Here is a 26140-nt window from a genome sequence, read left to right on the forward strand (position 1 = left end):
ATACATGTCCAGGTTGCATGCACAAAAGTCCCTGTCACAATGCCATGTCTAAAACATTGGTCTGATAGTTATGGATTAGATCTGTTCAAATTTTATGGCGTCAGGTATAGCTGGTGCAAAAAATTGTATTGTACCAGGCAGTGCCGCACATTGATGACTGCAGTCGTGCTGATCCGACACAAATCGTTATTCCCAAGACTGACTCCCGCCTTTGTCTCGACTTATCAAGACCTGACTTCGGACCTTCCATTTGGAGCAAGAATTACATTGCTGAAATGAACTCCACGTGCTCCCCCTTAGAATCATGGCCCCTATGTCACTGCACGTAGTTGGATCTAATTTGTCCTGTAGAAAAGATCTTATCTGAAGGTAGCAGTGAAAAGTCTTATTTGATAAATTATACTTATTCCTAAATTGCTCAAATGACATTAGCCACCCCTGCTTGTTACAGTCCTCTACGCATCTGACACCATTATGATGCCAGGTGTCCAGGATCTTGTTATCCACCATCAATGGTATTAATCTATTTGGTGTCAGGGATATTTTTGGAGACAGCACCACTTTGGTTCCTACATATTGGTTAATTTTATTCCAAATGAGAATTATTTGTTTTAATATAGAGCTGCCTTTCTTTTCTGATAGCAATTTAGCATCCTATTTATAAATAAAATCCTCTGCTACCTGCTTGCCTATGATATGCAGATCGATTTGTGCCCAGGATGTTGCACCTTTCCCCTCAAAAAAGGAGGCGATGTATTTCGACTGGGCTGCCAAGTAGTATTTTTTTAAGTCTGGCATTTGCAATCCACCCAGATTATAATCCCAGGTCAATTTTTCCATAGAGACCCTAGCTACCTTTCCATTCCATAGGCATCTCCTCATTCCTGCAAATAAATTTTTGAAGAATCCCCAGGGCAGTGGCACAGCCAGTGTCTGAAAAAGGTGCTGAAGTCTTAGCAAGACATTCATCTTAATAGAATTAACCCTGTCCACTAATGTAATGTGATCTATTTAGTCCCTCCTCAATTTTCCGAAGCAAGGGGGTGGGGGGTAATTTAGCTTGTATAAATTACTCAAATTGTTATCTATTCTAACTCCTATATATTTGATCCCATTTTATGGCCACTTTAATTGACTATTTTCTTGATATTGACTGTAATCCCCCTTCCTAAGTGGCATGATTTTGCATTTATGCCAATTAATCTTATTCCCAGAGATCTCCCCTTAGACCTCCACAGTAGAGTGCAGCTTGGGCAATGAGTTTACCGAGTCTGTCAGATATATCAGAACAACATTGGCAAGCAAATTGATTTTATGCTCTTCCTGGCCTGTTCTGAAATCTTTAATGTCTAGATCCTGGCAAATGGCCTCAGCTAATAGATCTATGAGATGGAGATAGTAGGCACCCCTGTCTACATGATCTTGTCAGTGGGAAGACTGGGGAAATTTGTCCATTGGTCACAACTTTAGCCTTGGGCACATGGTAAAGGGCCCTTATCCAATTTGTAAAAGTTGGCCCTAGCCTCAATTTTCCCAGCACTTTAAACAAAAGTACTACTCTAACATCAAATTTCTTCTCTTGTCCAAGGCTACAGGAAAACCTCTCTCATCTCTATTTTGCACCAGATGCATGACACTCAACAGTCTACCAATGGTATCCGCCACCTGTCTCTTTTGCACGAAGCCTGCTTGGTCCTTATTTATTAGCTTTGGCAAATGTTTCACCAATCTATTTGCTAGGGCTTTGGCCAATATTGTAATCTGTGTTTAACAGAGAAATGGGTCTATAAAAAGATGGCATTAGCGGATCTTTGTCATTTTTAAGTATTGTAATGATTGGTGATGAAAAAGATTCTGGGAGGGTTTGGGTCTCCATTGCCTGGTCCATCACCTCCATGTAAAGAGGCATCAGTAAATCTTTAAACATTTTATAGAACCCAGGTGGAAACTCATCCTCCCCTGGAGACTTGTTAGTTTGCAGTGAATTCAATGCTTTACCTAATTCTTCCTCTGTAAAGGGAAGATCTAACCATTCGTTTTCTTCTGGGTCTAAAGTGGGCAGTTTTAATTTAGACAGGAGCTTGCTAGTTTTGTCATACCCTCCAATAAGTTCTGATTTATATAAACCTTCATACAATTCCTTGAAGGTCTCTTTCATCTCTTTTGGCTTAAATGAGATCCTGTCACTCCTAGTTTGCATTGCATTGATCATCCTCGAGGCCTGTTCTGCCTTCAGATGCCAAGAGAAGACTTTGTGGACTCTCTCTCCCAATTCATAGAATTTTTGTTTTGACCACATTATGACCTTTTCCATACAATACATTTGTAACATACTGGACTTCAATTTTTTGTTTATTAGAGCTCTGTAATGGCCCTGTGAACCTAATTTTTTTGAAATCTTTTTCTAAGCAAGTCATTTCCTGTTCTAATTCATAGATCTCCCTCATATATTCATTTTTAACTATTTTGTTGTACCCAATTATCTGACCTTTCAAGTACACTTTGAGATTATCCCATAAAATAAATTTACCTGGAGTAGGGGCACAGTTGGTCTTGCAGAACATATCTATCTGTGCTCTTACAAAACTACAAAACATCAGATTCTTTAACAGCAATGTATTAAGACACCACCAGTATACCATATTGTAATAGGGGTGAATGGTCCAAGAGGAGCCTTGCTGCATATTCAGCCTCTATGATCCAACCCTCAAAATGGGCTGAAGTCAAGAAGAAATCTATTGTAGAGTAGGAATCATGTTGTTTTGAATAGAAGGAATAATCCCTCTCTGGGATGCTTTCGCCTCCATACACCTATTGGATTCAACTCCTTCATACAGCCAATGGTACACACTGCTGCTTTCATTTTAGTTATTTTCTTAATCGATTTATCTAAAACAGGGTACAGACAAAAGTTAAAGTTCCCCCCATCCAAAATATTCTCTCTTCCTTCTGCCAATTTTAGGAAGGTTTCCTGTATACATTTTTCATCATCAAAGTTAGGGGTGTAAATGTTCATTAAGGTCCAAGGTTCTGAATATATCTGACAATGTACCATTACAAATCTCCCTGCTTTATCTGTGGCCACATTCTGCACTCTCATCAGAACTCTCATCAGAACACTCTTCTCTGTCAGAATTTCCACCTCCCTTGCCTTTGAGCCAAACAAGGAAGCTATTACCTGACCCACCCATCCCCTCATTAGCTTTTGGTGCTTCTGTTCCATCATCTGTTTCTTGGAGAAAGGCCAGAAATGCCCCCATTTTTCTAACATGTGCCAAGACTCTATTCCTCTTAGCTTTTCCATTCAAACCATTAACATTGAAGCTAACACATTTTATATTCTTAGCCATTTTCCCCCAGGTCTGTTAGACTGGTGACCCCACCATACCCTCACTGCCCCAAGTTCACCATCTGTCTCACCTTCTTTCTTCAGCCCATGCCTTCCACTCACCGGGCCCATGAAAAACCCTGGGAAAATTAAACAAACATAAAAGCAATGAACCAAAAAAGACAAGTAAGAGAAAAAATATCAAATGAGGAAAGAAAATGGGGAAAAACAACAACCATAATCCATAACATTATTCCCATCCCTAACTCCTCCTCACATTCCCTCATCCTTTCCCTCCTACTCCTGCTTCTCCCCCATTTCTTTCCTGCCACCACCATATCCCTCCATTACTCTGTCCCTATGATCAGCCATTCTCTTTTCCATCTTCCTCCCCTACCCCCACCCCAGAATTCTCCTAGATCCATTCTTCCATTCTCGTTTTACATCTATCAGTTTTTACAGCCAATATTCACGCCCAAATATTTAACCGTTTGCAACAGCTATTGACAATATCTTGGGTTAGTCCCCATGTTTGCTCATATCTTTCTTTTTCCTATCTCCCCAAAGCATTGGCAGCTCTCAGGTGAACTGTTGTGCCTTACTTAGTTCTGATAAGTAACCCCCCCCCCCCCCCCCCACACCGGTAATACAACTTTCAGGTTGACAGGGTACCTCAAGACACACTTGTATCCTTCTTGCCTTACCAGTCTTTTAACTGGCTCCAATTCTTTTCTCTGCTTGAAAATTATTACATTAATATCAGGGTAAAAGAATATCTTGCGCCCTCCTACCCTTACCATTTCCATCATCCTCCCACTTTTTCCTTGCTCCTGCTGCTACTGCCCCTAAATTTTTATCCCTATCCTGGTAATGCACCCATTTTATTAAAACTGAGTGGGGTTTCTGTCCAGGTCCAGGCTTTAGAAGGGGTGTCCTACTCACTCTCTCCACCTCTACCTTTTCCCTTAGTAAATCCTTCCCCAATACTTCTGGGATCCATTGCTGAAAAAAGTCTGTTGGGTTTCTCCCCTCAGCATCCTCCTTCAGCCTCACAACTTTAATATTATTCCTGCGACTGTAATTCTCCAGGACATCTAGCTTCACCCAGACCCACTCTCTTTCCCTTACCAGGGCTTCTAGTTCACCCTCCACCCTGCTTAACCTGTCTTCACTGGCCTCCACTCTATCTTCCACCTCTATGATTCTCCCTGTTAATCCTGAGGGGGTCCCCTGCATTGTATTTAATTTCTGGGCCATGTCCTGGCCTCTCCTCTTCACAGTTCAAAATAATCTGCCCTCCATATGTCCAAGGGCCTCCATCATGTCTTCCAGAGAGGGCTCGTACTCTTCATTACTGGGTCCCCTGGTCTTGTGGTGTCTGCCATTACTGTTGCAGTCTTCCTCCTACTCTCTGTCATTGCAGCACTCACTGCTGCTCATTGCAACTCTGGACCCAACGCTGGATCATTCTGGGCTCACCACCCCATGGTGCACATTCTTCCCCACACTTCCCAGACTCTCACTATTTTAGCACTATTTCGAGTGCCAGTTACAAGCATTGCACTCAGCGTGAAAGTGCCCTACCTGACATTCTCGCTGTGAGGTGGGGTCCTGAGTCTTACCCTTTCCTGGTTCCATTTTCCAGGGCTCCTACCGCCAGCTTGTTGGTCTAGGGTGATAACATCACCTAGATCTCGGCTCTCTTTCTGGGTGGGTTTCATTGGTCATGTGGGGTGGGTAGCATTTTCTTCCACCAGCCTCAAGGTGGCCCCGCCATTTTCTTCTTCATGAGGCACCTCGATTCGGTCCCCTGACTTTGGAATCAAATCCTTGCCATTTTTTGTTGCTGCCTTGTTTTTCTTAGTCATTTTCTTCTTCCTAGTGTCTTCCCACACCACTAGGAAATGTTTTTACTGCTTTTTAGGTTTTTTTTCTGGCTCTTTTTTGTGTTTGATCTGGGAGCTCTGCGGTTCTGCCTCCTCTTCCTCCACACACATCACGTGACCTCTCCTATTGTCATATCTTTTTATAAAGAAGTTCCTCACAATAACCGTATCAACCTTTCAAATAAATATACTGCTTTCTTAAGGTTACCTTTGAATCTGCAACCATCTTCCTATCATAGAGTCACCTAACAACAGGATGGTTATAAATTAATTTGACTTGACCTCTTGCTGGTTCTTGTACTAATCACTATTCATCCTCATTCTTTTTATATCAATTCTGCAGCTATTAGAAACAATTTTCTATATTCAATGGTTACATGATAGTATGTCTTTCCTAAGTTCAGAAAAAAAATCAGATATAATGTCAAAAATGTAAAGTTTAATTTTCATAAGACGTGGGGCCCATTCAAGAATTACTATCACAATTTCAAGAATTGAGTGTTTGGATGCTCCTGAGATGCCCTGTCTGGTTTCTGGATGTCATCATTTGATTCATATGTGTATTATTTATTTATATGTTAACCTTGTTTAGAGGGAGGGGTTTTATTAAATGGAGGGGGGGGGGTCTACTTTTTTTTCTTTTTTAATTAGAGTTTTATTAGATAAATATGAAGATGAAGTTAATATCTGAGAAGTATAAATTCTCTTTTTTTAATAAGGGAATTTTATTTATAACTTTATTTTAAAAGAAAGTATTTTTCTGTCTCGGGTTTTATTGTTTATTTTTCTTTTGTTTTACTCTACCCCCCGCACCCCCCCCCTTACTGGGACGGATTCTTCTTTTATTTTTTCTTTTCAATATTATCTTTGATATTTTATGAAGAAAGTGTCAATTGTTAATTCAATTCAATCTTAGATTTAATGTTTTGATTAAAATTAACTAATGATTTATGGCTATGTTTAAAATTTATGTATGTTATGTACATGATATGACTGAGGCCATCCATGAGATTATGTACATAGTTTATTTTTAATTAAACAATGAAAATACTTCAAATAGAAACACTTTTCTTTTTATTTACTTCATCAATATCCTTCAGTTTCAAATATCAAATCTCCACTTAAACTTAATTAAAATTGAAGATTTTATTTCTAGAACTATTCCTGAACACCTCTTCCATGCCTTCTCGTTAACTTGATGTTTTCCTAAAATGTAAGGACAAACTCATCCTTTTTGCAGTTTCAGAATAACTTTGTGGCTTTTTCATTCCAGACTTAGAAAGTGCCAGCTCTCATGTTCTTATGTCAGCTTTATTATCTTGATTGCCACTTGCAATGATTTTGCATAAGCACTTCCACATTCAAAAAATACCATTTACAGTATCGTCCATTGGGTTTCCTTATTCTTGTCCCCCACACTTTCATTTTCCCATATCAACTGCCAAATGCTAACCTACACCACCAGCTTGGACAGACAAGTGGCAGCATTTCTGGAACAAGATACATGCTTTATGTTTCAGATCAAAGCTCTTCAGGACGCCCTTCATTTATTCTGTTTCTCGGCATTTTCTGCTTTTCTTTAAATTTTAGGTTATCAGAATCTGCAGGGATTTTTTGAGTTTTTATTCTCCCAGCTTCTCAGTGTTTTCTTCAAATCTTTTCTTATCTTCTTTTGTTTATTATGGCTCCAAATTTTATGTCATCAACAAATTTTGAAATGGAATTCTATAAGCACAAGTGCAATGCTGTTCCGCTGTTTAAGCAAGGTTCTGAGAATAATCTGGGAAACTGTAAGATGATGAGCCTGACATCAGTTTGTGGGTAAGTTTTTGGAAGATGTCCTAAGAGACTGGACATATAAATACTTGATAATCAACAAGGAGGGATAGCAAACATGGCTTTGTGCAAGGCTGTTACCGGGAAAGTTGATAAAGGAAAGATCATGGATGTTGTCCACATGGACTTTAGTAAGGCCTTTGACAAGGTCCCATATGGCATCTTAATCAACAAGGCTGAGTCTCTTGGCATCCAGGATGAGATATTGACTTTGCAGAAGAAGCCAGAGAATGGTAAAGGAAGGCAGATGACTAGTGGAGTCCCTCAGGGATTGGTGCTGGGTCCATTGTTATTTGTCATCTATATCAATGATCCAGATGATAATGCAATACATTTTCAGGTAACACTAAGATTGGGGGTGTGGCAGACAGCTAGGAAGGTTCTCAAATGGGATCTGGACCAGCTGGAAAAATGGACTGAAAAACGGCAGACAGAAACTAATGTGGACAAGTGTGAGGTGTTGCACTTTGGGAGATTTATATGTAAACTGTAGAGGCAGACGAGAGGGATTTGGGAATAGCAGCCCCTATAATCCCATGGGAATTTATTTTGCTGAAACGGTGCTTTATTCACCAGACCTTTCTCATTCTCCTTTATTATCTCATGAATAGCTAATCAAATTATTCAAACATATTTTCCATGAACATATTGGCTCTCTAACTAATTCATGCTAATTAAAGTGAGTGTTGAAATTCCCTCATATTAAGATGTACAAGTTTATCCTCACATTTATGGTTGAGAAGATTATAATCCATACCTGTACAATTCTATCCCCACCTCTCAACAAACCCAGATATATGCCATTTGAATGTGTGCCTTAATTACTTCATATATTGAAATTGTTCTTGGTAATTTTTCTTAGTATATTTTTATTTTACTGATTTCTGGCAATCTTCCTATTTACCCTAACATCAACAAAATCATCTTCCCAGGTAATTTTACATAGCGGTTATCACTTAGTATGTCGACAAGTTCTGTGGTAAGAGAAACCTGCTAAAGTTGGGCAGGTGCCATCTGAACAGTCCTGGGATCTGCATGTTGCAATCCAAGCATGGTGCCTCAAGGAAGGGCTTGCCACAATGTTGTTATCCTGAATATATGCCAGAGCACTGTTAAATGGTAAATATGACACCTGTGTTCATAAAAGATACATGATATATCCAGTAAATAGAGGACCTTTAATTTAATTGAGCCTGGAATTTCTTTAGGAACAATGAGGGACAATATTAATACACACATGCAGGGAAGTTTGACTCAATAAAGGTGAGGCAGCATGCAGATCATTTGATTAATCTGATTAACATTTTCTGATCGCCTTCATCAAGAATTTCTGAAATAAAGGTGGATATGGGTGTAAAATTTCAAAACTTGCAAATGATTCCAAACTTAAGATGGTAAACAGGAAGGAAGAAAATGATAGACTGAGAGAACATGGATAGCCCAGCAGATTGAGCATACAAGTTGCGGGGGTGGGGGGGGGGCGTGGGGTTAAATTTAATGCAGAGAATGATAATATGTTTTTGCAGAAAAAAACCAAACTGCAACACCATTATAGATAACATTCTAAAGAATGCGCAGCAACAGAAAGATCTAGGGGATGATACAACAGAGAGGGTCTGGGCTTCAATATTGGCATATAAAAACAGGATGGATATGTGGAATCTTTATAAAGCATTGCATTGGCCACAACTGGGATACAGCATTTAATTCTAGTCACCATATACAGTGAAACTCGTTATCCAGAATTCAAGCAACTCAACAAAAAAAAGCGAGGAGAATAAATAAATATTAAAATAAATAAAAATTTAAATAAAAGTTTTAAATTGTAAAAGTAAATATTCTCTGAAGTAACACTCAAACATTTGGTGAAGATGGGAGCAAATATTCAGCCAGCTGAGTGCCTTGATCATTCTTTGCTCGTAGCAGATGTTTGAATAAAGTTGTGTTTGAATGAAATAGCGTTGCCCTGAATGAGGAGCTGGCTGATGCTGCTCACCATTGGGTGACTTTTTAAAGTGTCTCCTTACCCTAGCTTAGTAAGAGTCTTTATCTTTATTAGTGTATTAATTAAGTATATTAGTAAGGCTTCATCTGTAAACTTGGAGGTGAGGGGGGGTAATTATCTGTAATGTTATTGTTCATCTTTCGGGTAACTCCGTGGAGGGAGAAGAACCTGCAGATTCAAAGAATGTGACTGAAAATAAAGTAAAATGGTTTAAGGTTTATATATTCATGCAGGGTACTCAGTGTAAGTTCAATATAGTATTTTTTGTCTTTTAAACTGTTTATTCTTAATGCAGGTGTTTTAGTTAGGCATTGTGAGTCTCAAGTAACTGGAAAATTCAGTTATCTGGCATCGACCAATCCCTGTAGATGTCAGATACCGGGAGTTTTATTGTATTAGGAAAGATGTTAAAGTTCTTGTGAAGGTGCAGAAAATATTTATTAGAATGGTTCCTGACTAATCAAATACCTGTCAATTTCTATCTTACTTCGTTTTCACTGCTGCCTGTGGCAACAAGTTCCACAGACTTTATGTGGAATAAAATTATTCAGGGCTTTCACAAAAGAATTGAATAAGAAAATTTCATTAAAAATTTGAATCGAACATAAGGGTTATGTTGACCTTCTGCTCCACTGCTTCAAGCAAATATTGATTAAGTGCAGTCCCTTCTATCTATCCTGAGAGTTTTCATCATTGATCCTCTGAAATAATAAATCCTAGGAATTTAGATTTGATCACCCTCTTCACCTCTGATCCCTAAATGGTCACTGGATACTACACTTCTGGTTTTCCCTTCTGAAAGTTCACAATAAGCTCCTTGGTTTTGATGACATCTCCCAGGCAAAGTGGAGATTCTGGATGAAAATGGAAATGGCATAGGTTACTCGACAACTGTGGCAAGGCCTAAGTGACTTAATCTGCTCCAAACCAAATCTGGTGCAATAGGAGTCAGCAAAGCTTCACTCTCAGATGAGCTCAATTCTTAATCTGCCTGAATAGGCCAACAGAACAAGGAAAAACCACTGTATACCCTCATGTCCCCTGTGATGTGCAGGTTGCCTTCAGGAGAATTAATCCAAGGAAAGCATCCAGCCCAGATGGAATACCCAGCCAAGGACTGAAAACCTGTACCAACTGTCTGGTCAATGTATTCACAGATATCTTCCACATCTCATCTGTTCCAAACAGGCCTCAATCATACTGGTGGCCAAGAAGAGGGTGGTAACCTGCCTAAATAACTACTGACAGTGGCACTCACAATCACAGTGATGAAATGAGAGGCTGCTGTTGAAGCATGGCAGCTCCTGTCTGAGTGGCGATGTGGATCCATTCAATTTGCCATCTGCAGCATCAGGTCTATGGCATATGGCATCTCACCAGCTCTGCACAAAACCCTGGAACACGTAGACAGCAAAAATGCATGCATCAGGATGCACCTTATTTACTACAGTTCAGCATTCAACACCATTATCTAATTAGCAAGCTCCAAGACCTGGGCCTCAATTCCCCATTGTGCAATTGGATTTCCTCACCTCCAGACTCCAAATCAATGTAGATTGGCAAGAACATATCCTGCATAATCTCCATCAGCACTGGAGCATCCTGGTCTACTCGCTATACACCTCAGTACAACAACACCTGTCACAAATTCACAGACAATACCATGATAGTGGGTTGTATAAAAAAGGGTGATGAGTCACATACAGGAGGAAGATTGAAAACTTGGCTGAATGGTGCACTAACAATGTCACCAAAACCAGGAGCTGATTGTACACTTTAAGATGGGAAAACTAGAGATGTACGATCCAGCGATCATTAGGGGGCCAGAGGTGGAGAGAGTGAGCAAATTTATATTCTTGGGAGTCACTACCTCAGAGGATCTTTCTTGGACCCAACATAGTAATTTTATTGAAGAAAACACTTCAATGTTTCTACTTCCTCAGGAGCTTGTGAAGGTTCGGTATGACATTGGAAACTTTGGCAAACTTCTACAAATGTGTGGTAAAAAGTGTGCTGGCCAGCTGCATCACAGCATGGCATGTGGGGACCAATACCATTGAGTGGAAAGCCCTGCAGAATGTAGTGGGCACAGCCCAGAAGCAAAATAAGAAAGTATACATGGAATGCAGCCATCGAGAGCAGCAGCAATGATCAAGGATCGATATTAATCAGGACATGCTTTATCATTGCTGCTGTCATCAGAAAAGAGGTATAGGTGCTACAAGACTTGTACCACCAGGTTCAGGAATCCCTCCACCATCAGAAACCTGAACTACAGACTCAATCAGAAACTCATTTAAAGATTTTTATTTGCACATTATTTATTACTGTGCAGCAGCCCGTGGCCCACGCCTCAGCCAGACACAGGAAATGGCCGTCGAACACAGTGATCTGCAAAGCATTGTGCTGTCTAAAATGCCCATTTCCATAGGCCACTGGCAGAGTGGTGAAACTGGCCAATTACCGCCGAGGAATCCAAGGGGCCCAGTTGGGGCCCAGGCATCCAAGGTAACCAATTAGCAGCTGGTCTACTCAAGCCATGCCCTGGTGGTGATGCAGCCGAGCTGCCACTGAATAAACTCAGTGTCGAATACTCTACTGGTGTGTGTGTTGTTCTTGTCCTGCGGATTTGAGCTACAGCCTTAGGGCTATAACCGGAGCTATAACCTAGCTGTAGCCGTAGCACCCTCGCTACAAATGATTTTTTTTTGCCTATTGACACAATCGCTCCACAGCAGATGCAATATCGCTGGCTCTCCACTCAGCTCTGGATCACCTAGAAAACAACTCATTCTTCAACACTATTATTCCCTCAGTGCTGGTCAAGAAGCTCCAAATACTGGGCCTCTACACCCCTCTGCAACAAGATTCTTGACTTCCTCATCAGAGAACCACAGTCAGTATGAATTGGAAACAACATTTCCTCCTCACTGCTCTACACACTATGCACCTATGACTGTGTGGCCAGGCACCACAGTTGATGGCAGAATCACTAATGGCAATGAGGAAGCGTACAGGAGGGAGATAGATCAGCAATATAACACCCTTCCTACATTGCTAGGTCTGTAATGGATAACAAAACCTAACTGCTCCCCCACAAGAACAGGTTTCACTATTAAAAGCTTCCGTAATTCTTGGAAATAGTTTTAAGTGATAAACATTCTTCTATTTTTCTCCTACAAAGTTTGTGTAGAATTAAGAGATTTTTTTCAAGCAAGGGACACCATTCTGATCACTTTTATTGTTTTCTAGAACATTAAGCAGATTAAATACATATGAACTGGTTATTGGTTTTAAGCGATCCTTCCACTTATGAGAGATATATCATCTGAAATGTTCTTTGCTATTTTGAGTCAAATAAGGGTGGTGAGATAAAGAATTTTTTCATGTTTTGATTTATCGATAGACCAGACAATCAATCTGTGGGTGTTCACTTTAGGGTGCAATGCAGCAGAACTTTTAATTCTTGAGAAGAACTTTAATAAAATTTATGAAGTTATTCAGAGATTTAAGAGGAATTATGCAAAAACTATTTCTATTTCATGTGAGCCAGTAACTAATTCATAAGTTTCTCATATTTGCAAAACCACAGAGATGAGGAGAAATATAAGACACAAATGTGTTGGAGAAATTCAGCATATCACATATCATCCATAGGAAGCAAAGGGTAACCAATGTTTCAGACCTAATCTTTCATCAGGAATAAGAAAAAAAAACCAGGCAGACAGGGATGTGGGGATGGAGAGAGGAGAGGAGCGAGAAAGGAGATGGGAAGGAGATTAACAGTAAGAGGTAATAGGTGGATACGGATGCGAGGGTTGAAGAGAAAAAAGCTGAGAAGTTATAGGAGCTAATAAAGAGTAGCCCTCTGATAGGAAAAGGAAGGGAAGCTGGTGGAGAAGAAAGGAGACAGGGAAAGGGGAGGAGTTTAATGGAAATTGGAGATCATGGTTATCTCACCACCCTTATTTGACTGAAAATAGCAAAGAACATTTCAGATGATATATCTCTCATAAGTGGAAGGATCGCTTAAAACCAATAACCATTTCATATATATTTATTCAAGTGAACGTGCTCACAAAATCATCTCCCAGACTGTGTTCAGTTTCCCCAATGTAGTGGAGACCACAACAGGAGTATTAGATGTGGTAAATAACTACTACAAATTCACAGGTGGAGTGATGCTTCACACAGAAAAACTGTTTGTGGTCTTGAATAGTGGTGAGGGAGGAGGTGTGGGTGCAAATGTAGCATTTCCCAGGGGTAGGTACCAAATGGGCAATTAGTGGGAAGGGATGAGTGGACAAAGGAGATCCAGAGGGAGCAGTCCCTAAGGAAAGCAGAGAGGAAGGCAGGGGAAAATTTTTCTGGTGGTAGGATCCTATTTTAGGTGGTGGAGGATAAAGTGTTGGATGCAGAGGCTGGTGGCATGGTAGGTTAAAGATGAGGGGAATCTTTTTACCTCTTAGGACAGAAGGCACCAGGGCAGATGTGTGGGGAATAAAGGAGATCCAGGCAAGGAGTGAGTTAATGGCAGTAGAGGGGCAGTCACTGAAGAAGAATATAATCTCAGATATTTTAGAAGTGGGTGACCTCATCGTGGGAGCAGATGCAGTGGAGGCAGAGGAATTGAGAGAAAGTAATAACATCCTTACAGGCACAGGTGGAAAGTGGTGTAGTTGAAGTAACTGTGGGTGTTGATGGTTTCATAGAAGAAGTCTGTAGGTAGTTTGTCTCCTGAGATGGAGACAGAGAGAAATGTTTTTAATAATGCTGACTGAAAAAGTGAAAAAGTGATGGAAACGCTCAGGCAAATTAATCACATGTTTGATAGGAAATCTTTGCAAAATGATGGAAAAATAAAAGGACTACAGAGCCAACTAGGTATTCATTTAATTAATAGTATATAGCTAATTTTGATATCCCCCATCAAAGCTGTAAAATTCTCACATTGTACTGTTAATCAGTTTGAAAGATTTAGAAGACTCCATGATCCCAGGCTTCACCTACATTCAATGGAGGTCATCTGCAAGAAGAAATATCAAACCAGGATCTCATTTGGCTTCACCAGTGGATATATAATACCCCATAGAGGGTTGTTGTTTCACTACTGTCAGTGGGACCTTGATGTATGTAAATTGGTCAATATGAAGTGCTTTGGGACATCTGAGGTTATAGAAGTTTTTAGATAAGAGTAAGTTATGATTTGACCCTGATTTTCTTTGTAATAGAGAACATAGGACATAGAACAATACAACACAGTACAGGCCCTTCAGCCCTCGATGTTTTACTGACCCATATAGTCCTTCCAAAAAAAAGAAACTCTCCCTACCCTATAACCTATTTTCCTTTCATTCATGTGTCTAAGAGTCTCTTAAAAGCCCCTAATTTTTCAGCCTCCACCACCATCCCCGGCATGGCATTCCAGGTCCCCACAATTCTTGTGCAAAAAAAACTTACCCCTGATGTTTCCCCTAAACTCCCCTCCCTTAGCTTTGTACATATGTCCTCTGGTGTTTGCTTGATCTTGCCTTGGGAAACGGGTGCTTGCTGTCCACCCTATCAATCCCTCTCATAATTTTGTGACCTACATCAAATCTCCTCTCATCCTTCTACGTTCCAAAGTGAAGAGTCCCAGCTCTGCTAACCTTGCCCTCATAAAACTTGTTTCCCAATCCAAGCAGCATCCTGGTAAATTAAAATATGTCAACAGTGTCATTAATGATATGAATCATGTGCAGCTTTCAGTTGGAAGGAGGTGATGCTGTAATAAATTGCTACATTTAATTTTTATTGAACAAAATTTATTATGACTTCACCAGTATCCTGTCTTAGCACACATGACCTGTCCAATCTACTTTACTGGGAAGGCCAATTGAAATGTCATATAACACACTGAGGCAGACAGGAGAAGCCTGTCAGTGCAGGTTTGCAATTGTAAACTAATGAAAACAGATAGCTCATATTTTAGTTTGCTGTATGTCTCCTGGTGTAATATAAAATATATTTGATTACATCCCAGTATCTTAATATTCATCACTGAAATATAACATTTGATTTAAATGTCCTAGTTCATTATTTAAGATTGTTTCAATGGGAAAATTAAAATTTTATGAATAATCAAACACAATATTGATTAATTTTCTCTTTGAAATGATCTGAAATAATTCAAATTAAATGATAACAATAATCAGTTTATCACCAGGACAAAACTGGCCTCACCATAACAAAGGCATTCTCATTGCCCATCCCTCCCCCAACCTTGCTGCAACTGACACCCAACTTTCTTTCCCAAAAAAGAGAAACACAAAGACTGCAGATGCTGGAATTTTGAGCAAGCAAAGAATCAAGGCGCTTCAGTGGAGCCTGGCCATTCATCTAGACCTGCTGAGTTCCTCCAGTAATTCTTTATTTTCTTTCCTGTCCAGTTCTACAATAGGTCTTCCCTGAAACCGTTTTTCACTTTCTGCAGGAGCTGCCTAAGCTGGTGAGTGATTTCACAATTTTCTGTTTTTTTTTGTTTCAGATTTCTAATATCATCATTTTAAAATAAATATAATGTACTGTGTATATCAATTCAGTATGATCATCGAAAATATATGGGCCACTAGATAGGCAGTCCTTTCTGTTCGATTGTTCTGCTTTTCTGTATGCAAGGTCTGGAAGAGTAAAACAGCAGGTTCCCGTTTGATAATAAAATGTGGCATGTTTCAAAATGTTATCGTCTTATCATTAAACCACTAGATGTCGTAGTTTTGAACAATTTCACCCTCGATCGGGAAAAAAAGTTGGAAAATCTTGTTTTAAAACAAAATTAGCTAATTTACAAGAAGAGGTTTTGTCAAGTCTTATTATAAAATATATATAATATTAACGTTTATCTTATTGTATCCTATCCACTTTCGTTCCAATATATATTGTTGGTGAGTGGGGTTTACTCTGAAAAATAACCAGTCCAATATATGTTTTGATAGCAAACCCAGCCACAGGATAAATAGTTCTCAACTAGAGCTAGAATTCTTTTTTAAATAACAAAATCTGACTTTTTTTTCCCATTAAACTCTCGTAGAGTATATCTTATTTATGCAAAAGTGGGTTCTTTTCTTGCAATTAAACTATATAAATAATATGGACATAGTGCTGAGTTGAAAAGCTAGGATGATTTCCAATTAAAGGGCAAATGACATGGAAATAGAAACGATATATCGACATGCGTCCAAAAGCACTGAGTGCTTTATTGGGGTTTACATTATTCTTTATTTCTAAGGACAAAAATACAAATTTAAAAATAGATAAATGTGCTTACGCATAGGAGTGCATGGTTTTGGGTTGATTTTCGTAGGTCGCGTTTCAGTCTTAAGTGGACAGTTGAGAAACATCAAACATTTCTGTACTCATTATCAACTGGTGGATAACCATGCTATCATTAGGTAAACCATGTGCCCGAAGGAAGGGATTAGCTAAAAGATGTTCGAGAATGAATGTTCATCCTGTCTAGTTCCCAGTGTGTATTGCGAAGCCGAGTGATGACCTGTCAGGGTTCAGCTCTGCTGGAGAAATGCTTCCTGGAGAAATGATTCAAGTTAAGCAGAATTGCGTCCAACAGCTGGTCATAAAAGTACTGAATTTTATTCTCTATTTACCTCATTACAAAAGTTGCGCGTCGGAATATAGTCTCAGGAAATCAATTAAGGAAAACGAATGAGACTTCCACCTTGCCACAGAATTCCCAATCTGACAGTCACCGAGAGTTTGCTCTGGTGATAACCAACTGATTATCTTGCATTCAAGATATTTGCGTAGGAAAAGACATCCCTATCATTAAAAAAAATCTCTAAGTCACCATCGAAGAAAATCACTAGAATGTCCTCTTAACTCATTCCGCTCTTTTTATTTGTAAAACACGAACGTCTGGAGACACCGTGGTTGAAGTAAAAACACAATGCTGGAGAAACTCAGCAGGTCAAACTGTACTTTATATAGCAAAGATAAAGAAGCAGAACCAACATTTCGGGCTTGAACTGTTCGTCAAGGTTTGGAAATATTTCGGCAGGTATTTGCCTGCCCACATATTATCGCACTTTGATGAAAGCCTCAAGCCTGAATCGTCGGTTATGTATCTTTATCTTTGCTGTATAAAGTACAGTTTGACCTGCTGAGTTCTCCAACATTGTGTCTTTAACTACAATTTTTATTTCCAGTTTTATTTGAAATTTCCTCCCACCCTGTTGATCATGAAGGTGAACTTCCCACAATTAGTGTTCACGATGTCTTACTTTTAATCTCTCTCTCTACTAAGTTAATATTTGGCTTTGATGTAGTGTGTAACTCCCCACCCGAATCAACCTTTCCGGTGAAAAGCTTGAGTTTATCTACATTTCCCTGATGACGCAAATCTTCTTTTAAACTGCGAATCAGGCTTGTGGCTCTTTTCTGCTGTGCCTTCGGTCCTTGAATGTCTCCCCTGTTCCTCAGTAACCAGAGTAAACCTCATTCCCAAGGCGCCGTTTGGCCAGAGTTCTATACAGTTTAACCACAGTCTGCTCTTGTTGGATCGCTCAGTCTTCTGTGCGATATTGATTATTGCTATTTTGTATTGAATCTAATTCCATTTATTTATTTCATCCTTAATTATTTCAACAACTCACAAGGTGAATCGTCCATTTTCATTCCTAGACCATTTTTAAATTAAGTTGCTGCCTCCATATTCCTGTCTATGATTATATATGACTCAACTCTGTAAGTCTGAGCCGGTTCCTTCTGTACAACTTCCCAACTTAGCTTGGTCTCATTGTCGACAATTATTAATAATGTGTGCTGTTTCCACATTCAAGTTACTAATGAAAATTCGAAGTCTGTTCAGAATGATCTACTAGAACAATGCCAAGGGCCAATATTTATATATACAGCAAAGCTTTATTAAAATCACCAAAACATATGAACTCGTAATTTCTTTCAATGCTTTTTGTGAATTGTGGTATGCACACACCAAGTACTTGTATGTGACACCAAGGCATGTTCTTCAGAATTCACAAATGGCTATGAAGCATATTATATTTTGCTGTTTCATCTTTCCCTCCTGCCGCTTTGGTTATGTTAATAATGTAATGTTCTAATATTAATCCTTGTGAACATTTTTTGATTCCCATTCACTTATTTTTATATATTTCACTTTATTTTTAAAATGTATTTGTTAAAATATATGCACATTAATTATATATTAACTATATGAAACACTTATTCCATTTGATAAATTAACACATCAATTATCCTTTCAGATGCCATGCTTTGGTTGTATTTCGGATCATGTGAACACAATTAAATCTTAAATTAATTTGATTTTATCTCTATCCTTTATGACTGTCCAGGTCACGTTGTGTGACAAACTGTTTCCTATTATCACTCCTAAAAATTCCTTTTCATTGGCTGAACATCTGACTTCCTGTTCTACTCTTAATTTAATCGTAAGCATGTAAAGATGTTTTAAAAAATTCTATAAGACCTTTCACCTCCAGTAAAAATTTCATTTATCTTCTGCCTTTCCTCATAAATTAGAGCCCTTTTAATAGAGAACTACAATTGACTCATGCTTTTTTTCTACACAATAGTTGAATGCCTTCCTTGTTTATTGTAGATCAGAACTAGATGTAAATATTGAAGCCATGGTTTGACTAGGGCATGTTGTTTCATCATGGGCTCTGCTCACTTACACTTAATGTTTCTTATTTTTTTTGCTTTATCATTCAGCCAGTTTTATTGATGATCTGTGACCTTTTAAGTGTTAATCTGGATCTTCTCTTTTCAAGGGTTGCTGCTTTGCCTAGGGGTACTTTTAACAATAAGAATACAAAGACTTCAAATCATCATTTGTAACCAGTGTGATCTTTGCATATTTACGTTTTCTGTGTGTAATGCTTCTAATTCCTCTTTACTTTGTTTGTAATTCATTCATTCCACTAATGTAGCCCCACCACCTCAAAGCAAGTCAATTCTGTATTTTTCCAGCTACTCAGCAGGTCAAGCAGCGGCTGTGGATGGAGAAACGACGTTAATGTTTCAAGTCGTAGAACTTTCATCAGACTCCTAATACAGTAACTCGGTTGCCCGCTCTCCACAGATGCTGCCTGCTGGATCTATTGAGCATTTCCAATATTTTCTGTTTGTATTGTCCAATATTTGAGATACCCGTTCCAAACTTAAGTCCTGTAAATTTGTATCTGGGTTGTTTGTGTGAGATCGAGATCTTACTTTTAATTCAGTTAGACACCTGATTGCCAAAACTGTTATAATTGTCCAAACTGTGCAGATGGTCTCCTGATCGTCAGCGTTTAGATTCTGACACGCTTACACTGGACTGAAAGCGAAGAGCTATCGATTTAAAACCGCAAAGGTAGCGAGGAGGACGGGGGCGGTGTTGGAATGTCACCACCGCACTCCTCAGCTGCCCAGGATACGTGTTACGCGTGCGCAGTTCAAGCGAGGAAAAAAAACACGATGCCGGCAATTGATGGAAAGACCATCAAATCACGGCAGCGCGTCTCCCAGACACTGTGATCATCTCAGCCAATCCAAGAGAGGGAGTGGGGCGGTGCGGAACTACCGTTATCAAGTTGGATTAACGCGATCTGAGAGGAACGATTCTGGAGCTCGAGTCAGTGGGAAGAAGGGCGACCGAAGGCAACTCACTGAATCTACTGCACAGCTTTCACCCCCGATCAAAAAACAAAGAAAGCCAGCAAGCAAGGGGATTTTACACGCAAATGTTGGACGAGTCACTTTCTGCAGCATTTTATGCATTCGCATCAGCCCTTGTATTTCAATGAAAGAAAGCGACTGAAAGGAAGAAATTCAGAGAAAGGCAGAGAACATAACGGCGTCTTGCACGCTTCGATGGACATGGACCCGAGCCCCGGGAGACGGGGTCGCTTTTCGCGTTGATGGCTTTCTCACACACTCTGCACACTTGCCCGGCTGCTTCGTCGCACAGACCACAGAAAGGCATGCCAGGAGATGTTGGAAACCGACTGTGGCTTTGAAAGTTGAAAGAGTTTCATTGGTTTCGGAAAAGCGGGGATCACTGGATTCCAGCTCTTGCTCGCATTACTTTCTACCATCTCCCAACCTGTGCTCTAAAGAAAATGAGGACTTTTATTACCGGCGGCTGAGCAGAACTTCAAACCAAAAATGTGAATAATGTTTCTTGTTTTAAAACACATTGTGTTTCACTTGAATGAAAATATTTTCGTTTTTCACGTCTGCAGCTAGATCAGAGGGCGAAAGGAAAATATGTTTCCTGTGTGGACAGTGACCTTGGCTTCGGCGCCGTCGAGAGCATAGGGTTGAATAACTGAAAATAAATAAAGCCAAGGACATTGACTATTTCATGAAATCCAACACAAAGTCCTGCCAACTTTAGCGACTTTGAAACGCCCACAAATTCACACGGAATGCCTGTAAGCATCTCCAAGAGTAAAAGAATGAAGAAGGGAAAAAGTTCTTCCTGATGACAGGTTCCTGCACTGTAACCCCCAGACTAGATCCAGGTACTCAGTAATCATTGCAATTATAAACGAAGCCATCCTTAAACAAAATACTATGAAATGAACCATTTAAGAAGTATGTGCTTCCAAAGGGAAGTTTTATAGTTTAATTTTGTTCCCAATGTTAATGTTTTTTTCCCCCAATATCCTTTATTTGTGTTGCTAGGACACGGAGGGAAGGGGGGGGAGGAGATCCGAGGCATATCCCTGGGGTTTCCATTGCATGGGGGGGGGGGGGAGAAAGAGACCTGTTAGGGCGGAGATGGGGGGGGGGGAGAGGGGAAAGAGACCTGTTAGGGCGGAGATGGGGGGGGGGGAGAGGGGAAAGAGACCTGTTAGGGCGGAGATGGGGAGAGAAAGTGACCTGTTAGGGCGGAGATGGGGGGGGGGGGGGAGAAAGTGACCTGTTAGGGCGGAGATGGGGGGGGGAGAGGGGAAAGAGACCTGTTAGGGCGGAGATGGGGGGGGGAGAAAGTGACCTGTTAGGGCGGAGATGGGGGGGGGGGAAGAAAGTGACCTGTTAGGGCGGAGATGGGGGGGGGGGAGGGAAAGAGACCTGTTAGGGCGGAGATGGGGGGGGGAGGGAAAGAGACCTGTTAGGGCGGAGACGGGGGGGGGGGGGGAAGAGACCTGTTAGGGCGGAGACGGGGGGGGGGGGGGGAAGAGACCTGTTAGGGCGGAGACGGTGGGGGGGGAGAAAGTGACCTGTTAGGGCGGAGATGGGGGGGGGGGGAAGAAAGTGACCTGTTAGGGCGGAGATGGGGGGGGGGGGAGGGAAAGAGACCTGTTAGGGCGGAGATGGGGGGGGGAGGGAAAGAGACCTGTTAGGGCGGAGACGGGGGGAGAGGGGAAAGAGACCTGTTAGGGCGGAGATGGGGGGGGGGAGAGGGGAAAGAGATCTGTTAGGGCGGAGATGGGGGGGAGGGGGAAAGAGACCTGTTAGGGCGGAGATGGGGGGGGGGAGTGACCTGTTAGGGCGGAGATGGGGGGGAAGTGACCTGTTAGGGCGGAGATGGGGTGGGGGGAGTGACCTGTTAGGGCGGAGATGGGGGGAAAGTGACCTGTTAGGGCGGAGATGGGGGGTGGGGGGTGGAAGAGTCCTGTTAGGACGGAGATGGGGGGGAAAGTGACCTGTTAGGGCGGAGATGGGGGGGGGTGGGGGTTGAAGAGTCCTGTTAGGGCGGAGATGGGGGGCGGGGGTGGAAGAGTCCTGTTAGGGCGGAGATGGGGAGAGAAAGTGACCTGTTAGGGCGGAGATGGGGGGGGGGAGAGGGGAAAGAGACCTGTTAGGGCGGAGATGGGGGGGGGGGGAAGAAAGTGACCTGTTAGGGCGGAGATGGGGGGGGGGAGGGAAAGAGACCTGTTAGGGCGGAGATGGGGGGGGGAGGGAAAGAGACCTGTTAGGGCGGAGACGAGGGGGGGGGGGAAAGAGACCTGTTAGGGCGGAGACGGGGGGGGGAGAAAGTGACCTGTTAGGGCGGAGATGGGGGGGGGGGGAGAAAGTGACCTGTTAGGGCGGAGATGGGGGGGGAGGGAAAGAGACCTGTTAGGGCGGAGATGGGGGGGGGGGGGAGAGGGGAAAGAGATCTGTTAGGGCGGAGATGGGGGGGAGGGGGAAAGAGACCTGTTAGGGCGGAGATGGGGGGGGGGGAGTGACCTGTTAGGGCGGAGATGGGGGGGAAGTGACCTGTTAGGGCGGAGATGGGGGGGGGAGTGACCTGTTAGGGCGGAGATGGGGGGAAAGTGACCTGTTAGGGCGGAGATGGGGGGGTGGGGGGTGGAAGAGTCCTGTTAGGACGGAGATGGGGGGGAAAGTGACCTGTTAGGGCGGAGATGGGGGGGGTTGGGGGTTGAAGAGTCCTGTTAGGGCGGAGATGGGGGGCGGGGGTGGAAGAGACCTGTTAGGGCGGAGATGGGGGGGGGGGAGTGACCTGTTAGGGCGGAGATGGGGGGGAAGTGACCTGTTAGGGCGGAGATGGGGGGGGGAGTGACCTGTTAGGGCGGAGATGGGGGGAAAGTGACCTGTTAGGGCGGAGATGGGGGGGTGGGGGGTGGAAGAGTCCTGTTAGGACGGAGATGGGGGGGAAAGTGACCTGTTAGGGCGGAGATGGGGGGGGTTGGGGGTTGAAGAGTCCTGTTAGGGCGGAGATGGGGGGCGGGGGTGGAAGAGTCCTGTTAGGGCGGAGATTGGGGGGGGGAAGTGACCTGATAGGGCAGGGCGCCCGAGCATGGTGGCCGCTACTCAATGTGCCGACGTGGGTTCTATTTTGCCGTGGGGGTGGGGGGGGGGGTGATGTGGGCTGAGGGAGGGGTGGATGCGGCAGCAAATAAAGCGCCGCTCCTCGCCTTGGCAACCACTTGAACATGGCGTCAGCGGGCTCTCGCTTCAGCCTCGGGACTGGCATCATTCCCGGCTCTGGCCTCAACCCGATGCCACCCCCGCCCCCGTCCACTCCACGCGCTTCCTTCCTTCCCCCCTCCCCCCCCCCCCCCCCCCACGCCGCCGCCCCCCAAATCCCAACCCAGCGCTGTCCCCCATCTCCCTCCCTGGTGCCCAGAGCAGGGCCCGGAGCCTCCTGAACCCCCCCGCAGGCCCTGCCACCAAACACTTGGCCACCTCCCCACAACCGTCTGGAAGTGATTCAAACTTTTTGTGTGTTTGATGTTGCCGTTGCTGACCAGTAACCCCAGTTGCCGTTGTTTATTCTGTCTCCCCTTTGTTAAAATGCCAGCGGCCCCCCGCTCGCCCACATGCAGGCCAAGAAAAGGTATCTCCTAGTGTCATTCGGCGCCTGGCTTTTGCTGCTTTTCTACCTGGGAGGAGCGCGGTTCCGACACTCGCCCTCACACTCCTCGGCCGGTCCTGTGCAGAACGAGCTCGGAGCCCAGGCCTCAGCCCCGATCAGACGCCGCTGGCCCGCCTGGCTGAACCCACTGAGCAGCTCTCTGAGCTCGGAGGAGGGGCGAAGCGATGGCGAGGAGGCCACCCACCGCGGCCTCGACCCCGGACTGTCCCCAAGGCAGAAGAGGGAGATGAAGGCGAACGTTTACAAGAATCGGGAATGCAGGATGGAGACTTGCTTCGACTCCTCTCTCTGCCAAAGGAACGGCTTCAAAGTGTACGTCTACCCTCTGCAAAAGGGGGAGAAGATTTCGGAAAGTTACCAGAAAATCCTGACGACGATCGAGGATTCCCGCTATTACACCTCGGATCCAAGGCAAGCATGTTTGTTTGTCCTCGGCATCGATACTTTGGATAGGGATCAGCTTTCCTTTCACTATGTCCATAATGTCAAAGCTAAAATTCAAAGCCTTCCACTGTGGAATGACGGCAGGAATCACCTGATCTTCAACCTGTATTCCGGGACCTGGCCTGATTATACGAAAGATCTCGGCTTCGACACCGGGCAAGCTCTGCTCGCTCAAGCCAGTATTAGCATGGACAATTTCAGGTCAAACTTCGATATCTCCCTCCCTCTGTTTTCCAAAGAGCATGCTCAAAAGGGAGGCGAAAGGGGCTGGCTTCTGTCCAACAATGTGCCACCCACAAGAAAATACTTGTTGGTTTTTAAAGGTAAAAGGTACCTCACTGGCATTGGATCCGAAACCAGAAATGCCTTGTATCATGTCCATAATGGAGAAGATATTATTTTGTTAACCACTTGTAAACATGGGAAGGACTGGGAAAGACACAAAGATGCCAGATGTGATCAAGACAATGAGGAATATGAAAAGTAAGTGATCGACATGCTATCAAATGATAAAAGTGCAGCCCCATTCCATCAGATTAGACCTTAGCGCAATTGATGAGGGGATAATTGGTGCACAAAGAGCACTGAGTTGAGGACGTGGGTTTTCTTGGGAGTGCTATGACAGATAATGCACACCCTTTCAGTCGAGGTTCAAAGGTGATATTCTGCAGAAATATTACCAATGGCTACATTAAAAGTGGATTACACCATTGGCAAGAGTGAAAATGTACACCAGAAAAATAAGTTCATAAAATGCTTAATGAGGTGCTTGCATTACTGTCCAAACATTCCAGGTGAATTGACAGTGCACCTATAACCAACATTTCTGATAACTTGTGTTTGTTTTCTCTGGGTGCCTCAGAATGTTCTTACTCCATATTGTTTTGTTGGATCCTGATTACATGATGTAATGTAATCACTATTTCAAAGTGAGTACTACCAGAAGATTGATTGGGTTGGAAAAACTACCCAGGAGGGCTGGTATTGGGCTGGCTGGACTGATCCATGCAGTCAATCGACTGAACTCTGGGTGGCATATTGGCTGCGGGTGTTCCTGGGGAGTGGCAACAACTGCTGTATGTGGTGACAAACCACATGGATCCCATAGTCTCTCTCCTATTTGTTGGAATGATAGAAATTGGTGGGTTTCCTTCCTTTGTCTTGAGCACAGCCCTCTCCAGACTGGAGATTTGTCTCCAGTAACAAGTTTAATGGCCAGTGTCAACCACCGTGAATAAGTATTTAATAACTAATAGTTCCATTACTTTGTGTTTAAATTTACCTTTCAATATCAAAAAATCAATTAATCAAATTATGGTACCATATTTCTACCCCCCCTAGTTTCTAGTAATACCTCGTGATGTAATTTTCATTTAAATCGTGTTTTTTGATCAAATGCAGTCATGTGCCACATAGCTCCATTCAGGCAACATCCAACCGTCTAGACGTCCATAGTCCAATAAGATTATAATAGAGTTTAGAAATCCCGATTGGAGAATGGGACATAGCAGCTTCCCGCATGCAACACCTGTATCTCGTGTCTCTTGTATACAAAGCAATTGCGCTGCCAGGTCTATAATGGTACAGAACCTATCTAACCTGTAGTAGATATCTTGATAATCATAATAAATTCCTATGTTACTATAAGATGGTGTTTGCACAGCGTCCAAATTGCATAACATCCTATTTCACAGCATATTACCTGGAGTACAACTGTAATCCAATTTCCCATTACTATTAAATAACTAGGAACATTTATAGTTATTCCAAAGGTCATGAATGGGCTGATTGCCAATCTTTTGGCTATGATAGGATGGGCAATAATCGCAGCCGGGGATCGTGCTCATTTTGTGGCATTAGTGTAGTTATGGTACTGTGAAAAGTACGGAGGAAAATCTATGGATAATTATAAACGAAATAATCCTTAACCTGTTCTGTTGTACTTGTCCAAACATTCACTACTGGATCAATTTAGAAATATTCTGATTAGGCAAGTGAATATGAAGAATTGATTGATAATGAATTAAGGGATTCTGCCAGTAATATGATTATTAGAAATACAAGCATCAGAGTAGGCCATTCAGCTCCTGGAACCATTCTTTTATTTTGTACTGACCTAAATCTCAGTTTTATTTATCTTGAGACAATCATTGTTATTTACTCTTAATTCACACAGAAATATAAATTAGGGTGTTGAAATGAGAATTGTCATAGAAATGAGAACCTGCTTTGGGTGTGGAGCGGATAAAGGCGAAGACAAGAAATTAATATTTCAAATGTTTTTCAACAATGTG

The 26140-nt window shown here is 42.3% G+C and overlaps 1 protein-coding gene and 1 long non-coding RNA gene across 4 annotated transcripts in view; one reads left to right on the forward strand and one right to left on the reverse strand.

Annotated features, from left to right (window-relative positions):
* Positions 1-24065, reverse strand: part of LOC138736683 (uncharacterized) — a 94149-nt gene extending 70084 nt beyond the window's left edge. For both annotated transcript variants that reach the window (XR_011340502.1, XR_011340503.1), the window contains exon 1: positions 23410-24065. This is a non-coding gene — a long non-coding RNA (uncharacterized lncRNA). The remainder of the gene's footprint in view (positions 1-23409) is intronic.
* Positions 19628-26140, forward strand: part of LOC138736682 (exostosin-1-like) — a 441690-nt gene continuing 435177 nt past the window's right edge. The window contains exons 1-2 of one of the 2 annotated variants that reach the window (XM_069886575.1): positions 19628-20598; positions 23328-24329. In XM_069886575.1, the coding sequence (XP_069742676.1) occupies positions 23347-24329 (983 nt within the window). In that variant the 5' untranslated portion in view covers positions 19628-20598; positions 23328-23346. The remainder of the gene's footprint in view (positions 20599-23327; positions 24330-26140) is intronic. The other variant, XM_069886574.1, reaches the window with a different exon arrangement.

The sequence above is a fragment of the Narcine bancroftii genome, chromosome 6 (assembly GCF_036971445.1).
Source record: "Narcine bancroftii isolate sNarBan1 chromosome 6, sNarBan1.hap1, whole genome shotgun sequence".
Taxonomy (NCBI): Eukaryota; Metazoa; Chordata; class Chondrichthyes; order Torpediniformes; family Narcinidae; genus Narcine; species Narcine bancroftii.